The following is a 25,534-nucleotide window of genomic DNA, read 5'->3' as shown; positions in this document are numbered from 1 at the left end:
AAAGAGGTAGGTAGATGTGAGGCAATAGAGACATGCGGAAATGAAATGCATGACGTAAATTCCTGAATCTTTGATGAGTGTTCGGAGGAAAATTCAGCATTAGCTGCTGTTCATTAAGACAAGTAACCCCCCCCCTCCCCGACGCCGGCTTAGAAATCCTCTTTATTAATGATAAACAACGATGTATTTATTTAGCTACCTAAGTCAGTTCAGTCCTGGATTTCATTAACTTCCTTCTCCCAGGGTCCCTAATTGGGCCTCGCTGTTGTCAGCCCGGCACCTGCAGTTGGCCTGCATGTCACTGTAGCCGTGGTTACAGCAGCACGCTGTGATGATGATTCTCCAAGCGTCAGTGAGTGCATATCCCCCTGCCACACCTCCCTGATTCTCCCCTGCTGTTCCCCCATTACCATCGCCGAATTGTACTCCATCCCCCCAGTGGAAAAAAAATGGCACTCATTAGATGTTACGTGGTTATTTTGTTAGATGACAAAATGCGTTTACCGCACCGCCGAGATTTAGTTAAATAGCTATGGTGCAGAGCAGCTCCGATGGACCCACTGCATGTGCTGTTCACACAAACACAACTAACTACATTACATAACCAGCATAAGTCAAATAATTTCATTCAAGCGTGAGACACATGACTTCTACTGCACGTCTAATTTTATTCAAAGAAAATATAAGAGTGAAATTACAATATAATAGTCGTGAGAATTTGTTGCTGCTCGTTTTGCTGCGGGCCAAATTAGGAAGAATAGTTCCAGGAAATACAGCGCTCTGCCAACAGTTAAAGGGGGAGATTTACAACAACTTCATCGGCGTACAATGAGTTGAAAGCCCCGGTTGAGGAGAATGGTGGTTGGCAGAGCAGCTTCTTCCGTTCCGGGTTCCGCTGCCCAGCGTCATAAGTCTCCCCGACAAAGGTCTGTCAGTAGTATTTCCCGCAGCCGGCATTTTCTCTTTGTTTGTTTTGCTAAACTCCTTGTTAATTAACATTGGCGCAAATAAAAGCTGATCATGCGGGTGTGAGACGAGACGAGATGACACGTCAGTCCTACATAATGGATACTTAGAACCGCGCTGTCAATGGCCTATCCTCAATGGAGTGTACTTTCAAAACTACAGGGGTATTCGTGTGTTTCTGGAGACAATACAATAATTACAGGTTGAAAAAAATGCCCTGTCCCCTTCCACAGAAATATAAATGAACCTCTCAATAACAAGATTTGTCATAGTTGTGACAACTGATTTTCTTTTTTTCCCAAACATGACAAGTGCTCTTTCTTCCAAAGTCTGTCTAGTTTTATATGCCCAAATAAAAGGTCAGGTTAGTGCCTGGTGAGATTACTCCAATAGACTAACAAGCTCCTCTTCTTCCTTCTCAGTGTTGTGATATCATATACAGTAACTATTACTCACAGTAATTCTGCAATCGGCCCAGTGATGCTCGGAACCCTAAAGCAATCATTTCTATTGCTAACTTTCTTTTTCCCAACAGCATTGGCATGTTGTCAGTAGGTCTGTTTTCAAATTGTCTGTGAATGCAAAAAAAAAAAAAAAAAAAAAAAAAAGGGGGAAGAACTTAGTAGAGACAGGAAGTACAACTGAGTGTGGTTTCCTTCGCCTCGAGCTGGTAAGAGTGTGACATAAAGTGGGACTTCCATTACACTCTGAGTGGACTCTCACATTCTGTTTCATTTTTTATGAACAACGTTTTGTCATCTATTTCAATGGTGGATGGAAGATATGATTGTTAAAGGATTTCATTATTGCCAGATATATATGCTAGAATGATGTTTGGGTGGTTTCACACAAGGACAAACGCTTCTCATGTTAAGAGGATGTGCTTTCTTATGAATCTAAATGTCACAAGTGTGTGATTTGCCATCGGTGTCATGATCAGTATCAGACAAGAATCTGGCAGCAAAACATTTCCTACACGTCGGAGACCTGCCTCTTCTCCGAATGCACGTGTGCGGCATGTAAACACATCAATTACAGACACCGCAGTTACACGAAAATAAGCTGATGAGGAGTTTTGCTTTCGTTGTTTGGCACCAAGCAGAGTTAATGTCTCTGCGCATTCCTGCACTACATCTCTGAGAACTGTTATGTAGCCGTAAAGTGTGAGTTGCCATGTATTGATTTTGGGGTAATGCAAAGGGGGGCCATCGAGAGTTGTAAATCCTGTAAGACATGTCCCAGCGATGCAGCTGCCGGTGCACCGACAGTGCTTTCTTAGAGGTTGAGGGAAATGTAGAACTTCATCTTATAAACCTTTCTTTCTTCGTCATTTTCAACCCATTTTGTATAATAACTACAGCCAGCTAATTGCACAATTCTGTCTGTCTGTATCATCTCACGATAAAAGAAATGCTAAAAAAAAAAAAAAAAAAAAAGGGGGTTTCATTTCCAATTCAGGAGAATATAAAATTATATGCACAGCAAGTTTTGAATTATTGTACATAATGATTCCATGTATGTCTAGATCTACAAAAATACACTGCGATCAACCAGTTTAGCTCATAGGAAAGTCCCGAAATAGCATCATCAATATGCCCAGAATATGTTTTGCCCAATTCGCACGATTCAATCTTAAATATTCGTGAACCCATTGAACTCATCCGAAATGAACATTTAAAAGTGCTCTCTCACTTCATGGTACGGGGGGTTTACTGCCACACAAAGTGAGCTGTGATCTAGATTTCTATTAAACTTCTCCCCTCGGAGCAGAGACACATTCCGACAGCAAGCGGTTCCATATATTTATATGACAGCGTGTGGGCTAGTCTTTGGTTCACGGATATACAGTGTTTTTTATTTCACACGCTCATTCAACCCGCCTGTTACCAAGAGGCAGGGAACTGCAAATGATCTTCAAACATGGCCAATGTGTATTGAATTTGCTCTCTGAAAAAGACAACATCTGCATGTGTTATCTCAGATCAATCAATAAACTCATCGGCACAGAAACTACTCATTATGATCATCACTCAATGCAGTCCCATCTATTTTCATTATTTTATCCATGAAAATAAAGATAACTTTTAGCTTTTGCCCCGAGTGTGGTTATTCTTTTGATAGACTATTAAACAATCAATAATATTATGTCAGACGGAAGTCTATAGCACATCACACCAATGAATAAAACATAGAACAAATGTCTTGGGAGAAACAATCCAGAATGCATTAGCCAGACAGCCTTGTGAGGTTGCCAAATTGAAAAAAATGAAGGGAAAAAAATACCCTCCACACAAACTTGTAGCTTTTCTTTCCCGCAGAGCCGGTGACTCACACACACACACACATACATACACACACACACCACTTTGAGCCTGTAAGAGAAAAGTCTCATACTGTATGCAAAGGAGGGCAACTCGGACACAGTGCTTGTTTCTTGGCGAATGAATGGCCACATTGAAAACTGAACATTTCTTGTCTGGGTGTGATGGCGAAAAAGGCAAATAGCGATACAAGAGGTTGTTGAATTTGTGAATTGTGTCTGACGTGAGGAGGGTTGGGGAGCTGAACTGACATATCCTCCGGAACCCAACACTCGACCTCAGTTCAGGTAAGAAAAAAAAAAAACATCCTGTATTATGTAACAGGAACCAGCAAAGTTCAGTTTTTTAGAGATAGAGAAGAAATATAGAATTTAAAAAAAAAAGAACTATCATCTTCCTCTACTCATTCTCAAACTGTTGGGGGGAGAAAAAAAAAACAAAATAAAGAAAAGTGTTCTCTCTTTCAATGGGCAGTTGATGATGTCATATCACTACACACAGAGCCATTGGTCTCCAAGTAAACCAGCTCCTCTATGTTCTGATTGGCCGACTGTCGGGGAGGGAGGAGGTGTTTTTCTCCCCCATGCTTGAGGATTAATCCCCGTGCCTGAGTGAGCTCATCTGCCCTCCATCTTTCTCGCCTCTGTTGTATCTTGTGTCAAAACAACAATTATTCTGGCTCCGATCTTTGCCCATGGATTCTCATGCGATACCTCAGAAGGGAATCCTGCCGGTGAGACAACTCGGCTGACAGATTTAATTTTTTATTTCCTTTATAAAGTGAGCACATTACATTTGCTACCCTTTGGCTAAATCAATTTTTCAAGTGTGGCTTCATTCCAAAAGTCTCATCCCTCGAAGCTCTGCTGTTCTTTTTTTTTTTTTTTTCCTCATGGCCGCGATGAACCCTCCACCCCTTCACCCTTCGCCAACACTGTGGTGAAACACAATGCCGCGCACCTCTATCACAGCCATGTCTGGGGCTACAGGTGACCAGCTGTCTGCCTTCCTCTCCTCTGGGACAGCTGGAGCTATCAATCACCTACACCCCACACCCCCCGACCCCCCGAGCCCCATTGTGTCCGTCTGGCCGGGACCGACCGCAACAACAACATCACACTGTCACATCTGGTGTGTCACTCCGGTCTCAACTTTCACAAGACATTAGATATCGCTAAGGACAAGCACCTCATTTAAGAGCGAGAGCTTAGTCTTGCATTGTCAATCCTTTTTTTTTAATCGCGATTAATTTATCAATAGCGTTGGCACTCCTTCACAACAGGAGTGGTTTTATGATGCCTCTGTTGTGCCATAAATTGATACATTGCCGAGCCACTCCGCGCAGCACGTGCAGTCACAGGCCTTTTTCCCTCTGCAGATGGAAAGCATTGAAGCCCATTATTGTGCTCTTGGAGGGGCGTCTTCAACCATGAACTCTTTGGCACACTTTTAAAGAGAGTGGCCTTAATGTATTCAAGCCTGATTCAGTGGCTTTGGCACCACAGCTACCATCCCCCATCTTACACACAAATAGACACGGTTCTTTTTTTTTACTCTCAGCAGAGAACGGGGGGGGGAAATGTGCGTGTTGCACTCTTCCCTGGAACTTTTTTCTTGTTTATCAAAAAGCAAAAGCAACCGGCCCAGACGTGCTGCAAAGAGGAACAGAGAAGGCACCAAGGTTCAACAGGCGAGAGATTTCCCCTTTCACCTCTGGAGAACTTCAAAAGGGATGATAAAAAAAATGAATGAAATGATTTGAGGCAGTCAAAACATTGAACATGTGTTCAGTAATATTTTGACTGCCACACATCACGCAGCACGTGAATCATATCCCCCGTATGATCGACTGTTTGACAAAAAAGCGGCTATAATTAGTCTTTACAGTGGACTGAGTGCGGGATGCTCCCGGGGCTTGTCCGACAGGGAGCTAGTTGTTAGTGATGATTGGCTTTTTTGTAAAGACAGCAAAATTCTTCAGTAATGGACGTGAGTTCTGCTGCCGCTGCTGACGCTCATGTGACTGTCGTTTTCTTTCCCGGGGTTGGGTCCGTCTGAGGCCAATTGTTGAGCTTCACAGAGTGGAGGAGCGACGGGGGAAGCTAACTGGGTGGAGTCTGTCTGGACACACCGTCTCGGCGGAGTAACGAGGCGTTGCATTCCCTCGACTCCTGTACAACACATGTCGGACAAATGAAGGCACAAACAACCGGCCAGACACGATTACAACCTAAAAGCCCATCTGTGGGTGTAATAGTCACAGATCTGACTTGATTTTCGTGTCTTTTTTTTTTCCTGTAATGTAACCCAGGGGATTTCCATCTTGTCTTTTGAGGTGCTTCCCAATCTAGTGTTTCACTGGTTTTTAAAACTTTGTTCAAACTTTGCTTAACTTTCCCTCTTATTGCTGCGGCTTTGGTCCAAAATACATTTTAACACCACGTTTTGCCAAGTGAATAAATGATTGACCTCAATATGTGCCGTCTTCTCAGCAGATGCTTAATGTTTGAACAACTACAACCTCAACAGCGCCTGTAGTTTTATTTACTGATCCGATCAATCAAACTTCAACCTCTATGTTTATTTATCGTGTCAATTTCACTGCAAGACAATATTAATGTGAAGTCCATCACCAAAACATGCAATAATCACTGTCGCCACGGTTCAGTTGGTCATTTGCCGATCAAATAAAACAGCAAAGAGGGCGAAGAAAATGGCGCATTTCTGCATTTCCAAAGTATGTGAAAGGCGTTTGTTTGAGAACAGAGGTGCTTTGGGACGCAAAGGAGCGGTAATGGGAGTATTTCTGCTGTCAGTCAGATGAGAGTTTTGCCTCTGGGGCATGGGGGTTGGGGTTGGGGGTGCCGGTGGGGGCGAGGGGGCCATAATGGGGGCCCTCAGGCTCATCAAGGAAGAATAGGCATCTGTATTAACAAGAGACAATTACCATGGCTCTACATACACAGCTCTAGCAGACCCAGAGTCAAATATCTGAGTCAAACACCTGTATTGACATTGGCAGAACACATTGCTCCAGTGATCAGGTCCAGCTGAGAATTGGACCAAAGCACCTCGGTGTACTCACTGCGGGCGGCTGGATTTGTAAATAACCGAGAGGGTGTGTGTCCCTGCTGCTGCTGCAGACCAGGCCTGTAGATGCTGATCTTGTCAATGAGTATAACACTTATACGCTACAGTTTGAAGCTGTTCCGACCAGAAAAGTAGGAGCGTGTGAGGTTATTGCAAATATCAAGGTCATTCATTCATTCATTATCTATAACCCCATACTACACTCACGGTCACAGGGGTGCTGGAGCATATGCCAGCTGTCATCGGTCAAGAGGCGGCGTTTGCCAGAGAATCAGAAGGCCACATATAGATTCATTAAATCATTCACCCTATAATGTCATGTAGAGACATACTCTCTTATTCTCATTTACATGTCATATGGAGACAACCATTCAACCGTTCACTCATCATATCAAAGTCGATGTCCGCTTTATCGTCAATTTCTCTGCATGTTCTGGACATACAGAAAAATCAAGGAGACGTTTCACACAATCCGCCAGTGACGTGAAATTAACAAAATAATAATAATGATAGAGAGCAAATTAGACATAGTATACACTGTTACATGAAGCAGTAAACATTAAACGATGAGGTATGAAGTATAAAGTGCATGCAGATGCAGCCTGATATATATAGATGCATACAACCATTCACCCTGTCATTCACACATCATATGGAGAAATTCAACCATTCGCTCTTTCATTCCCAAGTCCGGGCACAGCAGATTGCTATAGTTAAAAGACTGAAGCCCACGCAGACTTGGGGAGTACGTGAAGGCTGCACACCACTGCTAGAATGGAACCAGGGACCTTTTTACTCTGAGGAAGAAGTGTGAACCACTGCAGCGCAAGGTGATTTTTATTACTTTTATTTACTACTACTTAGTATTTTGAGCTTCATTGATTAAGTTTTTCGGTCACGATGCTCCGTAAATAAGCCTCAAAATGACTTCACATGAATCCAAAAAAGACAAGAATAATCCTATCAAGATGAAACAACTCTTGTTCACTTACACTTGTAATTAAGCTTGGATTGGGGATGTTTGTGTGTCAGTGTGGATGTCGGCACGTATTAAATTCAAGATTCCTAGAAACAGCCTCACCCGTCTTGATCAGACAACCGTTTACCATAAAATGTCTGTTTCTTTTGAAACCGCAAACTTCTGTTGTGAGTTGTTTCGAGTGAGTCATAGTTTTTTAAAGCCATCTCGGTTGATTTCCTTACGCTGGAAAGGAACCACACCTCTGAGTTTTGCAGTTTTTCCCGTGCAGCAGTCAGAGGTGCCCTTATCTAACTGTCAATGAGGCTCTTTCAGATGTTTAACAATTGGCCTGCAGAGGCTTTTTATTTGAAAATGAGTGACGTTTTGGGTTGGCGGTGGTGATCTGGTATCTCCTGAGGCCGTGATAGAGCAGAACACACACCTTGTGGAACTGACCAGAATGAGGTTATTCTTTTTTTACCTGAATCGTGAATATCAATTTTTTTTGCTCCTGCTTGTCCATGCTTGTTTACGACTCAATCTTTACTCTGGTATGAGTCGGAGCTTCAATCCTCCGAACCACTTACGTGGAAAAGCCACTATGATGAACTAATGCGTCATAGTATAATATCCCCACGATGAATTTCCCCTTTGTGGGGATTATAGTCACTTTATATGGAATCTGTTTCAAGAGGTGTTGATTTATTTTAATGGCCAGGAGGGAGGGAAGGAGGCAACGTCTCACCACCCAGAGTTAATATTTTGTAGCGACATAAACTGGGATAGACAGCGTCCCTAGAGCCTCTGAACACATGGATCAGGCGAAATAAAATAATACACCTCCTACGAATCAAACCAGCTTGAAGAGGTCACACTTCCGTTATATCCGGAAATATTGATTTCAAAATAAAAAAACAAAAATTACGACCGACGCTCTTATTTATTTGTTTCGTTGTCAGCGGCAATGAGAGGTCTATAAGATCACAAGAAATATTTAGAAAAATTGCCACAATTTCATAGGTGGCTAGTAACTATTTTCATGATTTCTTATCAGTAAGAAATAAGTTGCGTCACCGGAGTTTTGTATCTTGATCGTGGGATGCCATTGCGCATATTTGAGGTTAAACCATGTTTGTTTATTGATTCGTTATCTATTTATTCATTCATTCATTTTTTTTCATTTATTTATTGACATCCACTTCGATTTGCGTCCAGACATGTTTGTTTTTTTTTTATCTTATCAATACAACTGGATGCCGGTTGGATATATGAAGTCTTCCGGGCGGGACGGGGAGGCTCCAGGAGGAGGAGATCTGGTGGAGGAGGAGGACTGGCGGGCAGGAAACGGCGTGGGCAGCCTCCCCGTGTCACCGCCTGCGTCAGACCAGACGCCAGGAGGGAGTTTTCCACTGACGAAAAAGGCTGAGCTCTTCGGCGCTGCGCTCCAGACAAGGGACGCGCTTCAGCCGCGACGGAGCCCCGGAGACGCCGCGCACCGAGACGTCTATCGCTCGGATTTTTTAAATTTTTTTGGGATTTATCCACGTGGAGAACCCCGTCGGCTTCTCACGTTTTGATCACTAATGCTGATCGGATACTTGAACTGGTGGTGAGTAGAAGGAAACAACAACCGTGACTTCTCGTCTCTGCCGGCTCTATTCAGCCGCCGATCGCCTACTAGCGATTTGATCTGCCATGTCTGTGATCGGTATCACACACACACACACACGCACACACACTTTATCCACTAGGTCCACTTGTATTGCGATAAACATTTACACACTCGGCTGTTCGACAGGCGATATCCAGCTTGTAATCGCACACACACACGCACAGGTGATCAGCGAGAGGCTACCCCCGAATAAATAATTAGTTGTTTTTTTTGCGACTCCAGCCGAACCGAACCCCCTTCCCCTCCCCCGCTGTTCAATTATCGATTAATCGATAAGTAGACATTTCGGGGGCTTTACACGTCTCACAGCCTCACCACGGCGGTTTCCAATGCGAGGAAGAAGGAGACGTGTTTCGGGTGGCTTTTTCATTTAGCTCAAGTTTGTGTGTGTGTGTGTGTGTGTGTGTGTGTGTGTGTGTGTGTGTGTGTGTGTGTGTGTGTGCACGCGCAGAGTTGGTCGCCTCCACCTCCGCGGCGCCGGTGCACCTCCTCCGACCGACTCGGCTCCGGGGCGCACGGCAGGCGGAGCGGGTGTCCGTTAGAATTAACATTAAATCAGGAAGATATAGTCGGGACACACAAAAGTATGCACACGCACGAACGCACGTAGCACCTTGCAAGATTTCATAGCAGATTTTTGTGACCTGGCACAGAGTCCCGGCTGCGGGCCAGGTGTGGATGCGCAATGTAGTGGTGCGCCTTCATTGTTTTAACAATCTTAATGTTTCCATAGCAGCCCGAGCGTATCGAGTGCCGCGACTCGAAAATATGGTGACGGCTTCGGGTTTTAATTCATTTCACTTCCGTCGGGCTGGCAGTTTTCTATTTTTATATATGTATGTATTTATATATTTAAAAAAGATTCTATTCGCCTTATTCCAATGGGTATGTTTGGAGACTCCCGCTCCGCACAGCCTGGCAGTGTGTTTGGAACAGAGGCTGAATCAAGTCAGGCGTCTCTAGCGCGACCTCATCCGGATCTTTTCTGGAATCGTGTTTTCTTTTTTTCCTTTTTGGAATCAGGCGACAGAGACCTGAATGATCCTTTGTTTACACAGAGGTTACATCTCACTGGATACCATGCGCTTATCATGTCTCCAAATAAACGTTCACAAATTATATATTCTTAAATTCCAGCCCAGATTTTAATCTTTCTAAGATGAATACAAATAGAAATGTCACTGCCCTTTTTAAAAGAGAGTTTTCATTCAAAGCTCAGAGCTCAGTGCATTGTTGGGAGGAAGTCCAACCACGACAAATGCTGCCCGTGCCCCCTGACCGCAGCGTCTTCCATCATGCGATCCTGCACTTGGCCAACACTGTGGTGCCTGCAGCTGTCGGACGCAGCATTGATAATCTGGATGAGCACTTCCTGTGCTCTGCAGTGTGTGTGTGTGTGTGTGTGTGTGTGTGTGTGTGTGTGTGTGTGTGTGTGTGTGTGTGTGTGTGTGTTTCACAACTTCAGGAAGCTTGCACACAGTTCATTATCCGTCTCCCCCAGCTGGGAGAGGCACCAGCAGCGGCAGCAGCAGGGTTGGGTTCAGACAAGGTTGCCTGTGCCTGCTTCATTTTGGTCACGCAGGATGGCCCCAGCTCTTTTGTGCTTGGAGACATGGGGGGTGGAAGGAGTCTGCTGACAGTCTCCCTCACAGCATTGGAGAGCTCCCATCTGCTTTGTCCTGTCTGACTGGAGCACAACCTCTGAACCCACATTCACCTCCTCCCTTCCTCTGCACACACACACACGCCCATAAAGCTGTATGTTTGGAACTTGTCGGCTGTCATGCAAAGGAATTTCCTTTTTACACTTGGCTTTCGATCCGGGCGTGGAGGCACACCGCGGCTTCTTTAATCCCCCTCCTTCTGCATGGTGACTTTCCTTTTAAAAAGCCAATTATCATAATAGCTGTGTGTAAAGCCTGTTTTGTATGTCTCTCTGTGTGTTGACAGCCACATCAACAAGAGTGCACACTCTGACTCGCTTCAGACAAGTCAGGTTTGGCCAGCATAAGGGATTAATGACAGCTGAGTGCATGTGAGGTCCACGTGCAGGCTAATACCCTGTCAGGTGTGGCTGTGGAAAGGTAATGCATTCTCTCCCGGCTGCCTTGCAAGAGCAGGAGTTTCCAGTGGTTTTCAGTAGAAAACACATCTGGGTTAGATTGAGCCCGTGTTCCTCTCCCACTATTACAGCAAGAGCGCCTCTGCCAGAATCGAATTCCTGTGGCTTGGAGACATGACATTATTTATTTATTTTGTACAATCCTCCCTCCTTCTTCCCACTACCTCTCCTTTTTGGAATCAGTGCATGCACGGGTCGGAGCAGAGGAACAGAATGTTTCTGTGGCATGGTCACAGAGAGCTTTGAGCTCGGGGTAAGAACAGGCTCATAGAGGACGAGCAAACTCGCAGCATTGTTCCAGCAGGTGGAGCGCTTGTGATTCACTGAGTTTTTTTTTGTTTTCTTTTCTTTTTTTCTTTTTATTTTAACTAAAAAGAGCCACTGTTTCCCTGGCTGTGCAGGAGCAGGCATTGCAGGCTGCTGTCACCTCATTGGCTCCAATCAATTACTTCTGTCTTCTCGGTAACAGAGCTGGAAGTAAGAGGTGTACCTCGAGGCCTGGAGGGATGGCCCGCTCAGACACACTCACACACTCGTGGGGGCGGATGGGGTGGGGGGTGGGGACTCCCAGGCTCATCATTATCACATTTTATGAGCACTCAAGTCAGTCAGTCATTCAGGCCCTGCACGGCGTTGTCAGTGTGCCATGTAAATGCTGTCGGCAGGCTAAGATTAGTGCGACTTGTCACTCCCACACACACGCACGCACACACACACACACACACACACACACTGTTATCGGCTGGGGGAGGGGGGGTGCAGGGGAGCAAAGTCAACTGAAACGTCCTGTTGTGCTGCAGGGCTGATAGGGGCAATTTAAACAGGCTTCTACTGGAGTGACTTCATTCACGGGGATGCCTCTTTTCCCTTTAATTTTCAGAATTTCGTATTTTGCATAATGTATTCCTGGTTGGACCTTTTATGAAATAAATCCAAATAAATTATCATATTTTGGACTGAAGGTAGACATGAGTCCCGGCTACTTGAATGCGAAGCAAAAGATTTCGATTGATAATAATGTCGATGTCTATCTACTCGTTTTCTTTGTTGTTTTTCTTTAATGAGCAATTAATTACACTGCTCTTTGGATGTTTGGATTTACCCCTATTATCTGCTCAGATATCTCCTTGATAAGTAGCAAATGCTGCTCTCGTGAAGTGGGATTTTGAAGTCATAAACAGCTGTAGCTGCGTGTATCAAGATAATCTCATATGCTTTGACATAGTTATGCATCTGATTTAAGCTGTGTAGTGCTTCTGGTGACAAATCTTCCTGCAGGAGATTTATCTTCCCAACTCTGACAACTGACTGGGGAGCACCTCGGCGGATGCGTTCTTTATCTGCTCGCGCATGTCTGTGTGTGTGTGTGTTTGTGTGTGTGTGCTTGTAGTTGATGGAATGACAGTGATGCATAATTTAGTGCGCGTTGAAAACACGCTGCGCTCCGTCTCTGACTTGGCTGTCCGATCAAATCCATTCTCCATTTAGAGCCGGCACTGCTTTTCTTGAAGAGCCCGCACTGATTCTCTCTTTTATCTTCTGCCCCCCCTCCTCCTCGCCCGTCCAACTTGTTACAAATGAGTCATTGCACGTTTGTTGCCTCCTCATCCTCAGTCCCACGTTCCCTTCTCGCCCGGCCTTGCTCCGTGGGTTGCAGCAGCTGAGCAGGCTGAGAATTTTCAGATTGACTACAAACTGTCCCCTTGCCAGGATTAACCTCTCACCATTGTTTCTGCCCGTTGAACAGGATTAACAAATCAATGTGTCAGGTAGACCGCAGTCAAGAGACAATGACCCAGTTCTGACACCACTGCCCCCTCCCTTGCCTCTCCCCCTTCTGGCTCACTGCAGCTTTTAATTAAAAAGACTTTGCTTAGCTGGCGCTATGCTTTCCCTGGAGGATGCCTCACAGCTTTGTTTTAATTTTTTTTTTCCACCGGAATTCGGCGGTAGGAGCGACTGAAAAAATGCAAGGCGAATTCATGTGTGTGGTTCTCAGATACACAAGCTGCAAGCTTTAAATTCGTGTGTTGTCCAGCGTGTGCAATACAAAAGCAACAGATGCTGCACCCAGGTGTTCCTAAATAGTTTCAAGGCAAATTCCATGATCTGATCTACTAAGGATTAAAAAGGCGTGTGAGACATTTGAAGATTATGAGCTGATGGATGGGAATTGACTGTTTTTCTCCGAAGCACCGTGGCGATCAGAATGTGGCACGAGCCTTTATTTTTCCCATCGCACAGACAATATTAACCAGCCTGACCTATCACAAGGTGATTCATTTATCATGTGTGCACAGGGGAAAACAATATCTGACAGCAGCAAAAAACAAATAAAAAAAGAAAAAAAAGATAACCCCTTATACAGTTGCAAAGCTACACACGCTTGCCGTGAGAGGGTGTCGGCCCCTGACCTTGACTCTAACTTCTACCCCTGTCCTTGTCAAAGGGATGACTGCTTTTGCATAATTGCTCTTGGTTGCATGCTTAAAATGACACTTTCATATAAGCTTCAACTGTCTCCCGCCCACCCACCTCAGCGAGTTCTGACACTTACATAACATCCTGATAGGACAAGCATGCAGGTCATACCAGGAGCTGAAGTTCCTCTTAGAGTCATTACAAGATCTTCACATGCCATTCTGTCTCCCAGATGCCTCCCTGAGTTAGTCACAAGTTGACAAATCAGCCTTTTGACTCATTTCACTTGTGTTTTTAGGTCAGAAATATGTTTTGTCCTATAAACAACGGCTAGATCCTTCATTTGACTCTGTTTACAATGTGCAATCGAAAGATTCCCCCACCCCCAGACAAAAAGAATCTGTAAGAAGTGACTGGTTTAGTTGTTTGTCCAAATATTTACAAAACTGTGGGTATTACCAAGTAAACGTTTGAGCAAACACATCCTAAAAAAAGAAATGAAATTACGGCATTTGTGTCGGGCTCGCGCTGCAGCAGCTGCTCATGATTTGGCTGAGATTCCAAAGACAGCAGTTGGATGTGGAATCCACCTCTCCGCTGGTGGATAAATAAATAAAAAACAATCAAACAAATCACAGTCAATGTCTTCTAGCCTCCTGCCCATTTCTTGATCCCTCCGTGTTCTAGCTGAGCTGAGATGCTGCAGTCACCGTCACTTCACAGTTATGGCATTGATATGCGTGTGTTAGACACAGCCTCATGAGTTGTTATTTGTCCTGGCGTCATAGAGTACATTTACAATAAACCTTTCTTGTCATCAAAGATGCAACGTTTTCATGTTGAGGAGACCGGAGGCCATTGGAGCTCTGAGGCTATCACACACTGAGTTTGAGATTTATAGACAGCAGTGAAGTTCAAAAGGCGGGAACGTGTTTCACAGATATAATGGAATGTTTGTGAAGGTTAGAGAATAAGCAACATTCCTCCTTCTCAACCTCTTTTTTTTTTTTTTTTTTACCCATTTCTTTCTACTTGTCAGTTCCCCTCAAAGGATTGATTGTTTTTATCGCTGAAGCAGCAGCAGCCACTCTCTCCAGAAAGAGCAAGAGAGAGAGAGAGAGAGAGAGAGAGAGAGAGAGCTTTGAAAGATTGCATTCAGGGGTTGCATAACAAAACATCTTGACTATGAGAATCTGGACATATTTAGTATGAGGGCCATGTGAACACATTAAGAAGGACAAGTGGCAGATTGTGTCCAGCGCCACGTCTATGTTTGATTGTAAGTATGGCGGGGAGGGTGATTGAAATGAAAGCATCACTGTGCGGATGATTTGGTCCCCTCCCAGCTGGGTTTTTTTTTCTCCAATCAATGCATTTGCTGAGCTGATGGGATTAGAGAAAGGGTGAAGGGTCCAGTAATTGTTGACTTATATAGATAGGCCTGATTGATCGCTTCCTGTGCCACCGCTAGAGCCCCTTTCCCAGCTGAGTGCCGCAGGAAGTGCATCCGACCAACTAGTCCCTAAAAGCCGAGCTCATGTCGATCGAGTGATTCAACTTGTTGGTTTGGGTTGTAAAACACCTTCATAAAGCGGTGTTATTGTGAAATCGGTCCATTTAAATATAAAAAAGCCTGATTCATTTTCTGATTATCCCTGTCTCTCTCCCCCTCCATGCAGATTGTTCACACTAACGCCATGAGTGGGCTTCTCAAGAGGAAGTTTGAGGAGGTGGATGAGGACCCCTGCTACTCCTCACCCTCGCCCTCCTCCCTCTCCTCTGCCTGCTCGGGGTGGGACTCGGAGGGTGAGAGCTGCTACTCGGATACCCTGGATTCCACTCCAAGCAACCCAAGCTCTCCAGCAACCAATTTCAACAGTGAGTGTCCATCAATCCACGATAAGCCATAGAAGAACGGCTGCAACATGCTTTTTAACGTGTTCCACTCGCTGTATCTTAACTGTTCCCCAGAGAGGCTGATAATAGATCCATAAATATTGGGGGAGAGGTCAAGGAATTTAGGCAGCTGGCAGACAATAATTCATTAATTCCGGGAATGAATAACCCCTTTTGATTTCATGCCCCATGGCAGCAAAATAGCTAATCAAATCACGCAGTGGCTGCTCACCTCAGTTTTGTCTCCTCCCTGAGCCTCACAGACAAATAGAGGCTCGGCCTCTCTTGAGAGATGTGCCGAGCCGCTTCGATGCATCTCTGCCTGTATCTACTGGTTTCCGGGGGGGGGGGGGGGGGGGAGCCAGCCAAGGGGCAAACAAGTATGAGGCTTTCACGATGGTGAGGCTTTGGATCCAAGAAGAGTAGGGTGGCGAGTTGCCAAATTTGAGAACACATAGAGCCTTGTCTGGAGCCTGGGCGTGCAACCAGCACAGGTGCTGAAAAAGTCAGGCGGGGGGGGGGGGGGGGTGTTCAAGAAAACAAGGCTTGCAAACACAGCTAGTTGAGCAGATTGTGCAATTTTGTATTCTCGAGTTTGTGTTGTGCAGAAAGTTGGGTGACAAAAAGAAAGTGCAAACAAAGCTATCTCGTCTCTATAAGGTTGTCATTTTCTTCAGGTGTTGCAGGCCCGAGTTGATTTGATTAATTTGCCGCTGACTCAAACTATTTATGGAGCTTCTTGTCACGGATCGCACCACATGGTTAAGTCTTAGTTTCCCCATTGTGACGAAAAGCCATTAATTATCACAGCGTATACATTGATTTTCCTCCGGCGTGGCTTTGGAAGCTGTCGTTTTTTAAATGTGTGACTGGAAAAGTTTGCAGCTGACAAAACGCATGAGGTGTTTTCCACAGCATAATGAAGATGAAAATCCCAACATGTGGAGTTTTTATCATCTTTTGTTTAGACACGCACACACGCACACACAAAACATTGGTTTTGGCAGCTTAAGCTAAGGAAAAAATTGCTTGTCTTTAAAGTGGGACTCAAAAGTTGTGTGGAGTATTCCTGGGTGGAGGAAGTGGAATTTATAATAAAGCTTGAATGATTGTTGAGCTGGTTCCTACATATGGTTCTACTTTGATTCCCATATGGGTGTGTGTGTGTGTGTGTGTGTGTGTGCGTGTGTGTGTGTGTGTCTGGGTATAGAAAGATGGCCTGTTGTTCTGGATCCTGAATGTTTTTAGCAGAAAGGACCTTTGACTCCTGTCAGTCGCAGGCCTATTTGTGGGAATTGTCAGCTAGCAGGGTGGGCAGTCTTTATTCCCACTCTTTCCGGAAGCCTTGAACATTTACTCACTAGTCTGTGATCCTGGCAGTTGTGCGTTTGCTTCCTCCACAAGGGGAAATTCCTGGGCTGGGTGGGTTTTTTCATTCTTTCTTTTTTTTTTTTTCCCTCACACTAGAATAAAAAAAAAGTTAAAAAAACAAGGCTGGATTCTTGTTAGTTGGGGTTTCAATTTGCAGGATTTATATTTGTTGGACTTATTTTAGCCATGACTTTTAATTGTTTACACAATAAGTCTTGGTTAATGGGCAGGAAAATGAATCGGGCAGGTGTTATTTAACACAACGTTCACCAGCGTTTGCACACTACATTCTATCCAAAGAATCTAACCAACAGGGTGCGCCATCTAGTGGTGCGCAAAAGCAACACAGCTAGTTCATTAGGAAGTAGAAAGTACTATTTTTCTTTTAATTCTTAACATGCCGACTCATTTTCCGCAGCAACATCCATCCTCAAGAAATCAAAGAGGGCACGACGGGGCAACGTGACCTTTGACCAGGTGACAGTGTTCTTCTTCCCGCGGTGCCAGGGCTTCACAAGTGTTCCCAGTCGTGGAGGATGCACTCTGGGTATGATGCAGCGGCACAGCGCGCTCCGCACCTACACCCTTGCAGAGTTCGCCGTGGAACAGCAACTCCTGCGCCGGGAGAAACTCGTCAACAGACTCAGGGAAGAGAAGCTGGAGGCTCTCAAACTAAGGGTGAGAGAAGTCACACTCAAGTGCATTGTATGACTCTGTTCAATGTGCATTCATTGCATGCAATGTTGTCATGTTAAGATTACTAAGCATACTCTTGTGTTCTCTCTAGTTGACCAAGAATGGAACCCAGTTAAGTGAGGAGGCAGATCGCCTGACTGTGGATGACATCCCCGAACAGGACATCGACCTCAGTGGAACCAACCTGGACGAAGGGTCTTTCCTTCAGCCTTATCCCTCTAAACGCCGCTATGCGCTACTCAAAGCGGCCGGTGTGAAGAAGATCGACAAGGAGGAGAAGCGGCAGCTGCATGACCTGAGGATCTCAAGGGAGAACTGTGGCTGCGACTGTCAGGGGTTTTGTGAGCCAGAGAGCTGTAGCTGCAGCTTGGCCGGCATCAAATGTCAGGTAAGAGGTGTAAGGAGGACTTGATGCTTGGCTGGGTCGGGAGAAAAAGTCAGGGCTACTTCAGTTGTACATGTTTTTATGAGTGATTTTTACTAATTCCTTCTGTTTCCGACAGATGGATCATTCCTCATTCCCGTGTGGCTGTACTAAGGATGGTTGTGGGAACACGGAGGGCCGGATAGAGTTCAACTCTACCAGGGTACAGACGCATTACATTCACACTATCATGAAGCTGGAGCTTGAGAAGAGGCTGGAGGAGCAGTCAAATGGCGAGGAAGAGGAGCCCAGCCATCGCAGGCCCCCCGCTTTAACAATTCAGGCCGAGAGCCCGTCGGTGCCCTCCTTCCCCTTCAGTTCGGAGCTCATGGCGGCCGGAGAGAACAGCTGCAGCAGTGACATGACAGATTTGTCAGACTCTTCGGGTCAAAGCGAAGAATCCGAGACAGGCGAGAACCCGTGCGAACATCACGCTCAGTTGGACGTCGATGAGAAAGGCCTTGATCGCATTCTCAGTTTCAGCGACACAGAGAAGTGCTCGAGAAGCAGCAGAGAACACGGGGAAAAGAATAATACGAACGCACTCTGTCCAGACCAACGGCATGGGCAGCAGCAACAACACCCATCCACTGAGCCATTTAGTAGCTTTAGCATGGTGGACTTTGCTGATGAGAATGACAACATAGACATTGCGCTGTTGGACTCTGCGGATGATCACACAGACAATCGAGCAACAGCCATCTCAGAACTATTGGATGAGAACGCCAACCAGGGAAATGCCCTGTTCCACAGCAGTAGTATTCCACACACGCCGTCCCCAACCATTGACCGCTCAGCGAGCTACAACATGGACCTGAGCCTCTCCTCAGAGTCGGATCTGGAGTTCTTTGATGGATTCCCCTGTTTGGGGCCCAGTTCGCTCTACAACTCCCTAAAGGAGTATGAACACATGGACAACTTCTTTCAGTTTCAGTTGCCTAATTACCCCAGCCTCCCTCCAGCCAGTGACCCTGGGACCTGCCTTCTCGAGTCGCTGATTGGCCTTTCAGAATCCGTCCCGGAGCCCCCCGCCACATTTACAGACAATCAGCTGTTGGAGGAAGCCATGAAGTTGTCTGTGATGGAGTCTTTAAAAGTTTGACAAAGAGCAAAAAATTCAAAAATTTACAGATGTTCGGGGAGGAAATGTAAATGCAAATAAGATGTCAAGGTGATTTTGGAGGAAGTTGTGATTTCCTTCTTGCCTAAACAAATGTTTTAAAAACCAAACATGCCTTCAAAACATTAGAAAAGCAGTTTGGGATTGTTTCTGTGTGAGATGGCAGCTAGTGACAAAAGCGAACAGATCCAAATAATGATCAAATTGACCCAGCCCACTGACACCAATGACGCTGTCAATTCCTAAGAAAGCTCTTTTAACCAAACTAGGATCTCCGACCACATGTATAACCAGAATCATCCTCACGGGAGGGTGGGGGGTGGGGGGTTGGGGTGGGGGAGGGGGCGCTGGCAGGAGTCTCAACACAGCTGAATGTGCACCTCAGGGATTTTATTTTTTTCTAGCTTTCTACCTTTTGGAGGCAATGTGTGGTGACCATTGCTGTGATGGGCACGTTTTTTTTTTTTTTCTTTTTTCATTTTGCCTACATCTGGAATCCAAGTCGGATCACAGCGTAGTCCTGTACATGTTCTCATGTTTAGGCTTTCGCCTATAGGACTTGAGTAGGTGGGGGTCCTCCTTTCTCCTTAAGATCCTCTCCCAAAGGGGTCTTACATGGTACAGAAAAAAATCCCTCTAAATGCTCCCCGATCAGCACTTTATCTGTGAAAATAGTTATGTATAAATAGGCATTGTTTTAATTGTATGGGGTCGATTCAACAGTTCAACGCTAAATTATGGAGTTTCTTATTTATGAGGTGGGTAACTACAAATCATGCTCATACCATTACAAACCATAGCTGTATTGTCTTTAATACTTTTGTTATAAATTATTTCCTTTCCTGATTTTTATTTATTTCTGATGAAACCAACTTTCACTTACGAAGCACTGTGGTTTGATAATTCTTCACCTGAAAGTGCAATCTTCCTTCCTCTTTTCCATATCACATTTAGGCATTGTTATGGGAAAATGGACCGCAGGTCCATCAGAAAGTATTTAATATCTATTTGCTTATACAGTACATTGAACATTTTTTTTTTGGTAACTTATTACATTATTTCATTAGTTATTTAATTTAAGACATTTTTCGCAATAAAAATGGGCTGTTCTGAAGTTTACTGGATGTGCCTGCCTATCATGGGAGCCATGCATGCCAATGGTGGCTGCACAGTGCTTCCACTTTCCCATTGGGACTGAAAACTGTGGAATCTCCCTGATCACTGAAAGTAAATTATGGGTTTATTGTATTTCCTGCCTCTAATGTAACCAGAGAAAAATTACACTAATATTTTGTAACTAATTTATGTAGGTTGACAAAAAGAATTCTAATCACTGACAAATTGAATATTTTATTAAGAAAGCAAAAAAGGGGGTCATTTTCAATCTGGTACCTTTGTAATATATGGAATATAGAGAAATTTATGAAGGTTATTGCTCTAGCATTCTGAAGTATTTTTCATAGTCAGTCCTATGGTTTAGACGTCTAAGCAAAATGCCACTAAAAAGATCAATTTGATTGTACTCTGAATTTTCTCGGAAGTCTGTGACTCGGGTTACAGTATGTAATAAATTAAACGTATTAAGGGTATTTGTGGATAAAAACTGCATATATTATACAATTTTTATCACATGCACACAAATGCCCGAAATTGAAGAGTTGCCTCATTCATTGAAGAACAACACCTTTTTCAAGGGTGATCCTGTCGTCACCAGTGTGAACAGTTGAGGGACACTAGAGAGTTGATGTACATATCCCATCCTTTCTACAGCTGTTTTCTGCAGCATTTCTGGACCCTTTAGACATTATGCATGCAGGTCCCATTTGTTATGAAAAAAAAAAAATTGTTCTGATTAATTGTATACTTTGAAACGTGCAGAGTGTACATCGGAAATGTATTCTTTGCTTTTTTGCCTTTTTGATTACTTTGAAATCCATCCGATATAAGTTCTTATGCCATGAAGAGCTTGGGCACTGATTTTTTTTTTTTCTTTTTTTTGTTTTGAAGCAAAACCGTTTTTCTTGTATAATACATCAATTCTCATGAAGAAAATGGCAACAGTGAGTGTTTATCAATGTAATGTATTACAGTACAACTTTTTTAAAATTACTTTCAAAGAACGTGTCTTACTTTTTTGCCTTTTGTGTTGTACATATTTCTGCTTCAATGGTCCTGCAGAGCAAACAAAAGCTGCTTTATTTTTTACATATTCACACTTTAACTTGCTGTTCAAGAACAGTTTCTTTCATCTAAGCCATTTTTACAGCCTGTCCCTCCAAATAATAATAAAAAAATCTAAATGCTCCGCTCTGTGGTTTTATTTTCTGTTTTTTTTTCCCCAGTCATCTTTCATGCCAACAAAAAGTGAAGTTGAGTCAAAGACAAGATGAATGGATGATTTTTGTTGATTTTTATCACTTCTGTTTATCAGGCATTCGTTTCCTAAATGCATTAAATATAAATTTTAACCAAAACACATCCTGAACTGTGAGGATATTTTAACTTCAGTCAAAATGTAGAACTCTCCAAAACATCTAATCATGTCAAAACATTCTGACTCATAAATATCATTTATTCATATGTGAGAGCACAAACAACTGTTTGTCTTCATTTTGATACCGTTTCTCTTGTGAAGTTTTCTAACTTCTATCAACAGTGTGATGACAGCTGGGATAGGCAGTCCCTCACCACCCTGAGTGCAGGATAAGCAGTATAGAAAATGAATGAATGATTGAGCTTGTTCCCATTTGAACTCTGTCAAAGTAGTCAAATCCCCTTCCAGACAATTTAGGAAGGGGGAATTTGATATTCAGTAAATGAAGTGGGTTTCTTCAGGGCCATGTCTTGACTTCATAATGCACAAAGACTAAGAATGAGTCACATTCTGTCAGGGCAAGTATAGACAGGCACTTCCCATTCACCTCAGATTAACTCTACCTTTTGGGTTAATTGTCCAAACCACTGGAATTCATCTGTGGTTTCTGGTCAGGGAGAAAGAGAATTTTTTTTTACAGTCTATATGATTTCATGCCGTCTGCTGTCTGCAACCTGAAATACCTTTCCCACCAACTTGTTCCCTCAAGATGTAAAAGTCGGGAGACAATGAAAGAGTGCTCCCACATTGTCATGATTTTTAAAAAGGGTTATTGTTAAGACACAATCTCTAAGTGAGTTTTGCTAGAATTATTTTTCTTTGATTACTTCAGTTATCAAAAAAAAACAGTTTTCAACTTTTCACATACAAAAATTCTATTGAAGTCAGTGTTAAATGTGTGTTAAATATTGATTTTTGACATGTCAATCACAGTTTGAGAACATAGGTATCCATTCTTTCTCATTTACTCCGAATTCTGTCAGCATTTGTGGGCAAACAGACATCTACAATCGTCCAGGAATACGAGCAAAACAAAAATGCATGATCGTCACCCATTGGTTTTAAAGAAGTACTTGCAACATTCCACTTTAAATATGATGTAAACACAAATAACTTGTTTTATTTTGTATTCTGTTTAATCATTTGTAGCAAACCCAAACGCCAACTACATCCCTCGCACCACCTGAAAAAAAAATCAATTGGCACATTAATAATTGATCAAAGACGGTACATTCAAATTGTTATCCGGTTGATATGGGCCTTACTGAATGGATCCAGTCCTCAAAATCAGAGACTTTGGTGAAGACGGTGGGTTTGGTTGCCTGGTTACACATACCAGCCGGACCATAACTAACAACACCATGGACCCTCCAAGCTCCATCGGTGTAGCAGTTCAGAGGACCTCCGGAGTCACCCTGTAGTAAGTGCAAGAAGGAAAATAGGTTTTTGATTTATTTCCTTTCTTTTTCTCCTGCATGGTGCCTTAATGGATTTTAAGATATTGGAAGTATTCCTTTATCCTGCTGAAAATGTGTCTCAGTAAATACTAGTCAAATAGTGATGTTAGTTTTAGGCTAGATTAGCGTTGATGGAGTATGCGTCTGTGTGTGTATGTGTACATCTATGCATATAAAATGCTTGGTGCGGTTACAGGTGCTGTACACAACCAGCTGAAAATGAAAAGTTTTTGTGGAAATATGGATACAATATGGCTCAAGGGCCATAGAAACTTTATGTAAGTGTTTTTTGTTTTTTTTTTTTGCTTTTTTACAAACCTCAAATAACTTAGCAAATTTGGATTAAATTGTCTGCCTTGTGTTATACAGAAACATGAGTACCTGGCAGCCAGAGGTGACGCCATCCCCTCCAGCACACACCATGGTGCTCAGAGCATTGCTGCCCCACCACTCCGGTCGAGAGCAGACAGAATGCTCCACCACATCGATCGGAGCCACCTGCAGGATGGCAGGGCTCGTTGATTCATCATCTGTGAATTCAGTGAATATGTAAGTATGACGGTCACATCTGTAGATGTGTAGATCATAAAATTTGAATAGACTAGCACTCACAGCCCATGATCCCCCAGCCAGTGATGAAGCAGGTGAAGCCGTGTTGCAGCGTTTGACCTGGATAGGGAAGGTTGGCGATGGTCACATAGCCATTGTACGAAGCAGGGCGAGCCAGCTTCAAGATGGCGATATCATTCCTGAGGCGTAAATAAGCAAACAAAGTCATATTAAAAGAACGCATCAAGTAATTACAAAGGAATTTTGAATATAAAAGTTTCTGAAGAAATGCTAAGAGCCATAGATTTTATACTAATGATTTTCCTGTATTTTTTACTGATTTGTTATCCCTTTTATTATTCCTATCATTTCCCTTTGTTATCTGCTCAACCCATCGTGAATATTGATTTTATTGTTTATAAAAGCTCTGAGTCGCCTTGTGCAGTACAATCCTGTATAAATAAATTGTCTTTCTCTAATCAACCAAGAGGATGGTATAACTCTTGTCCTTAGAAGCAAGAAGTGAAATAAAGTTAGGATAAAAGATTATAAAAGTGGATCTACATAATGCCAGAAAAATCTCCTTTAACAGCATAACCTTTTTAAATTAAATGACTCCACCTGTCACATTACCCTTTGGCAAGATTCTCATTCCAGCTGGGATGCACAGAAATTGAATCGACTTGGATGAACTGCTCGCTGCCTTCATATGTATAGAGATTATGATCTCCCAAAACCACACGGTAGGAGTTGGCATCCATGCTGCCAAAGACATAAAAACAAAACATGCATTTGCTCAACATCCTCTATTTAGTGTTGAAGGAAAAGGTACAGAAAATGAATTTGTTTAATTTACATCAACATTTTCAGATGTTAGCTTTAAGCTTTTCTATTTGACTCATTCAAATCCAGTCGGTCCGAACCTGATTATACAATGAGCTGCTGTCATAACGTGGTTGACGCTGATGAGAGAGCCTCCACACATGTGGTAATATGCGCCATCGTTGTATGAATCAAACTGGAGGGAAACCTAAGAGAAATCAAACACCAAGATGGGGTAGTTGATGTCATGTCTTCATCGTCATTGTCCGTGATCAACTACATAAAAATTCCAAGCAAAAAAAAAACAACAAAAATATTTAAGAAAATGAATTGGGGGGGAAATGCAACAAGTAATGCCCTTCATGTACCTATTTTTATTTCAAAACCTTTGTGCAAATGACATAGTATTTATGACAGCCACTACATTTAAATAAAGTAATTGTAATTACAAAAAAATTGAAGGATCAAGACACGCACCTGCCATGTCCAGGTTTTGCGTTGAGCATCATGGCCTCCTATAACCCTGTTATTGTGCCCAAAAGGAGTTGATGGCACCTCAGCCCAAATCAGCCCTTTTGCACAAATAGTTAGATAATAGAGATAGTTCAAAACATAACTCACATTACTTGAAGTGCAGTACAATGAAACATGACTCACCAATGCAGGACAGAAAAGCCACAAACCCAATCATGTTGGCACAGCGGGGACCAAATGTGCACAGGTTTAACTCTTTATATAAGTTTGCCACAGAAAGACCTTCAGAAAGTATGAGGCAACTATTGCGTTAGCTGCCAAAAGAAAAACATTTGGCTGATGAAGGACTAATGTACACATCACTGAGGAATCGAGTCCTGAGGAAATGTAGGCGATTGATTCGCATGGAAGCATTTGTTTCATTCATATACAATCATAAATACTGTGATAGTTATTTGAGATATTTGTATTATCATTTGTTTGCTTTTCAGAAAAAAAACAAAAAAATCTAATTTCATCTGAACTTCTGAAAAAAATTCATTTGTCTATCTCGGGTGGGAAAAGGTCAGCTGCTGTCAGGTTCAAGTTGGGTCAAGCATCTGCAAAAAATGTGATTGGAACATAACTTTCCCAGCAGATAACAGCTTAAGCAGATTAAAACTCAGCAACAGTAAGAAACTGTTCCTCATCTCACTTTCACTAATCCTGACATTATAAAACTTAATTAACGATTTCCTAATTAAATAGAAGACATGCCTTGTTTCGGATTTATGTCTTCTTATGATGCTGGCTCGAGGG

The 25,534-nt window shown here is 43.3% G+C and overlaps 2 protein-coding genes across 2 annotated transcripts; one reads left to right on the top strand and one right to left on the bottom strand.

Annotated features, from left to right (window-relative positions):
- Window positions 1–8,713: 8,713 nt before the first annotated feature.
- Window positions 8,714–19,373, top strand: csrnp1b (cysteine-serine-rich nuclear protein 1b). The gene is made up of 5 exons (XM_086151121.1): window positions 8,714–8,947; window positions 15,233–15,431; window positions 17,239–17,498; window positions 17,608–17,904; window positions 18,020–19,373. Exons 2-5 carry the CDS (start codon window positions 15,251–15,253, stop codon window positions 19,040–19,042), a joined length of 1,761 nt encoding a protein of 586 aa, XP_086007247.1. The 5' UTR covers window positions 8,714–8,947; window positions 15,233–15,250; the 3' UTR covers window positions 19,043–19,373.
- A 23-nt stretch (window positions 19,374–19,396) lies between these two features.
- On the bottom strand, window positions 19,397–24,959 carry LOC147231914 (elastase-1-like). Its single transcript, XM_086151122.1, has 8 exons — window positions 24,920–24,959; window positions 24,740–24,834; window positions 24,364–24,470; window positions 24,074–24,202; window positions 23,504–23,640; window positions 23,273–23,421; window positions 22,700–22,849; window positions 19,397–22,617 (listed from the first exon to the last, which is right to left on the bottom strand). Exons 1-8 carry the CDS (start codon window positions 24,951–24,953, stop codon window positions 22,600–22,602), a joined length of 819 nt encoding a protein of 272 aa, XP_086007248.1. The 5' UTR covers window positions 24,954–24,959; the 3' UTR covers window positions 19,397–22,599.
- Between the last annotated feature and the right edge of the window lie 575 nt (window positions 24,960–25,534).

The sequence above is a fragment of the Fistularia commersonii genome, chromosome 8 (genome assembly GCF_037954325.1).
Source record: "Fistularia commersonii isolate RoL2024-O1a breed Wild chromosome 8, RoL_Fcom_v1.0, whole genome shotgun sequence".
NCBI lineage: Eukaryota > Metazoa > Chordata > Actinopteri > Syngnathiformes > Fistulariidae > Fistularia > Fistularia commersonii.
The sequence above is the reverse complement of the archived record's forward strand: the minus strand, read 5'-3'. Positions and strand labels throughout refer to the sequence as shown.

What these genes read in the sequence shown, in the direction of transcription:
- csrnp1b (XM_086151121.1), top strand. Translation starts at nt 15,251, where the DNA reads ATGAGTGGGCTTCTCAAGAGGAAGTTTGAGGAGGTGGATGAGGACCCC. An exon ending in TCCAGCAACCAATTTCAACA is followed by an intron (nt 15,432 to 17,238) that starts GTGAGTGTCCAT and finishes CATTTTCCGCAG; the next exon opens with CAACATCCATCCTCAAGAAA. An exon ending in TGGAGGCTCTCAAACTAAGG is followed by an intron (nt 17,499 to 17,607) that starts GTGAGAGAAGTC and finishes TGTTCTCTCTAG; the next exon opens with TTGACCAAGAATGGAACCCA.
- LOC147231914 (XM_086151122.1), bottom strand. Translation starts at nt 24,953, where the DNA reads ATGATTGGGTTTGTGGCTTTTCTGTCCTGCATTG. An exon ending in GCAAAACCTGGACATGGCAG is followed by an intron (nt 24,471 to 24,739) that starts GTGCGTGTCTTG and finishes GATTTCTCTTAG; the next exon opens with GTTTCCCTCCAGTTTGATTC. An exon ending in GCGTCACCTCTGGCTGCCAG is followed by an intron (nt 22,850 to 23,272) that starts GTACTCATGTTT and finishes CACTTACTACAG; the next exon opens with GGTGACTCCGGAGGTCCTCT.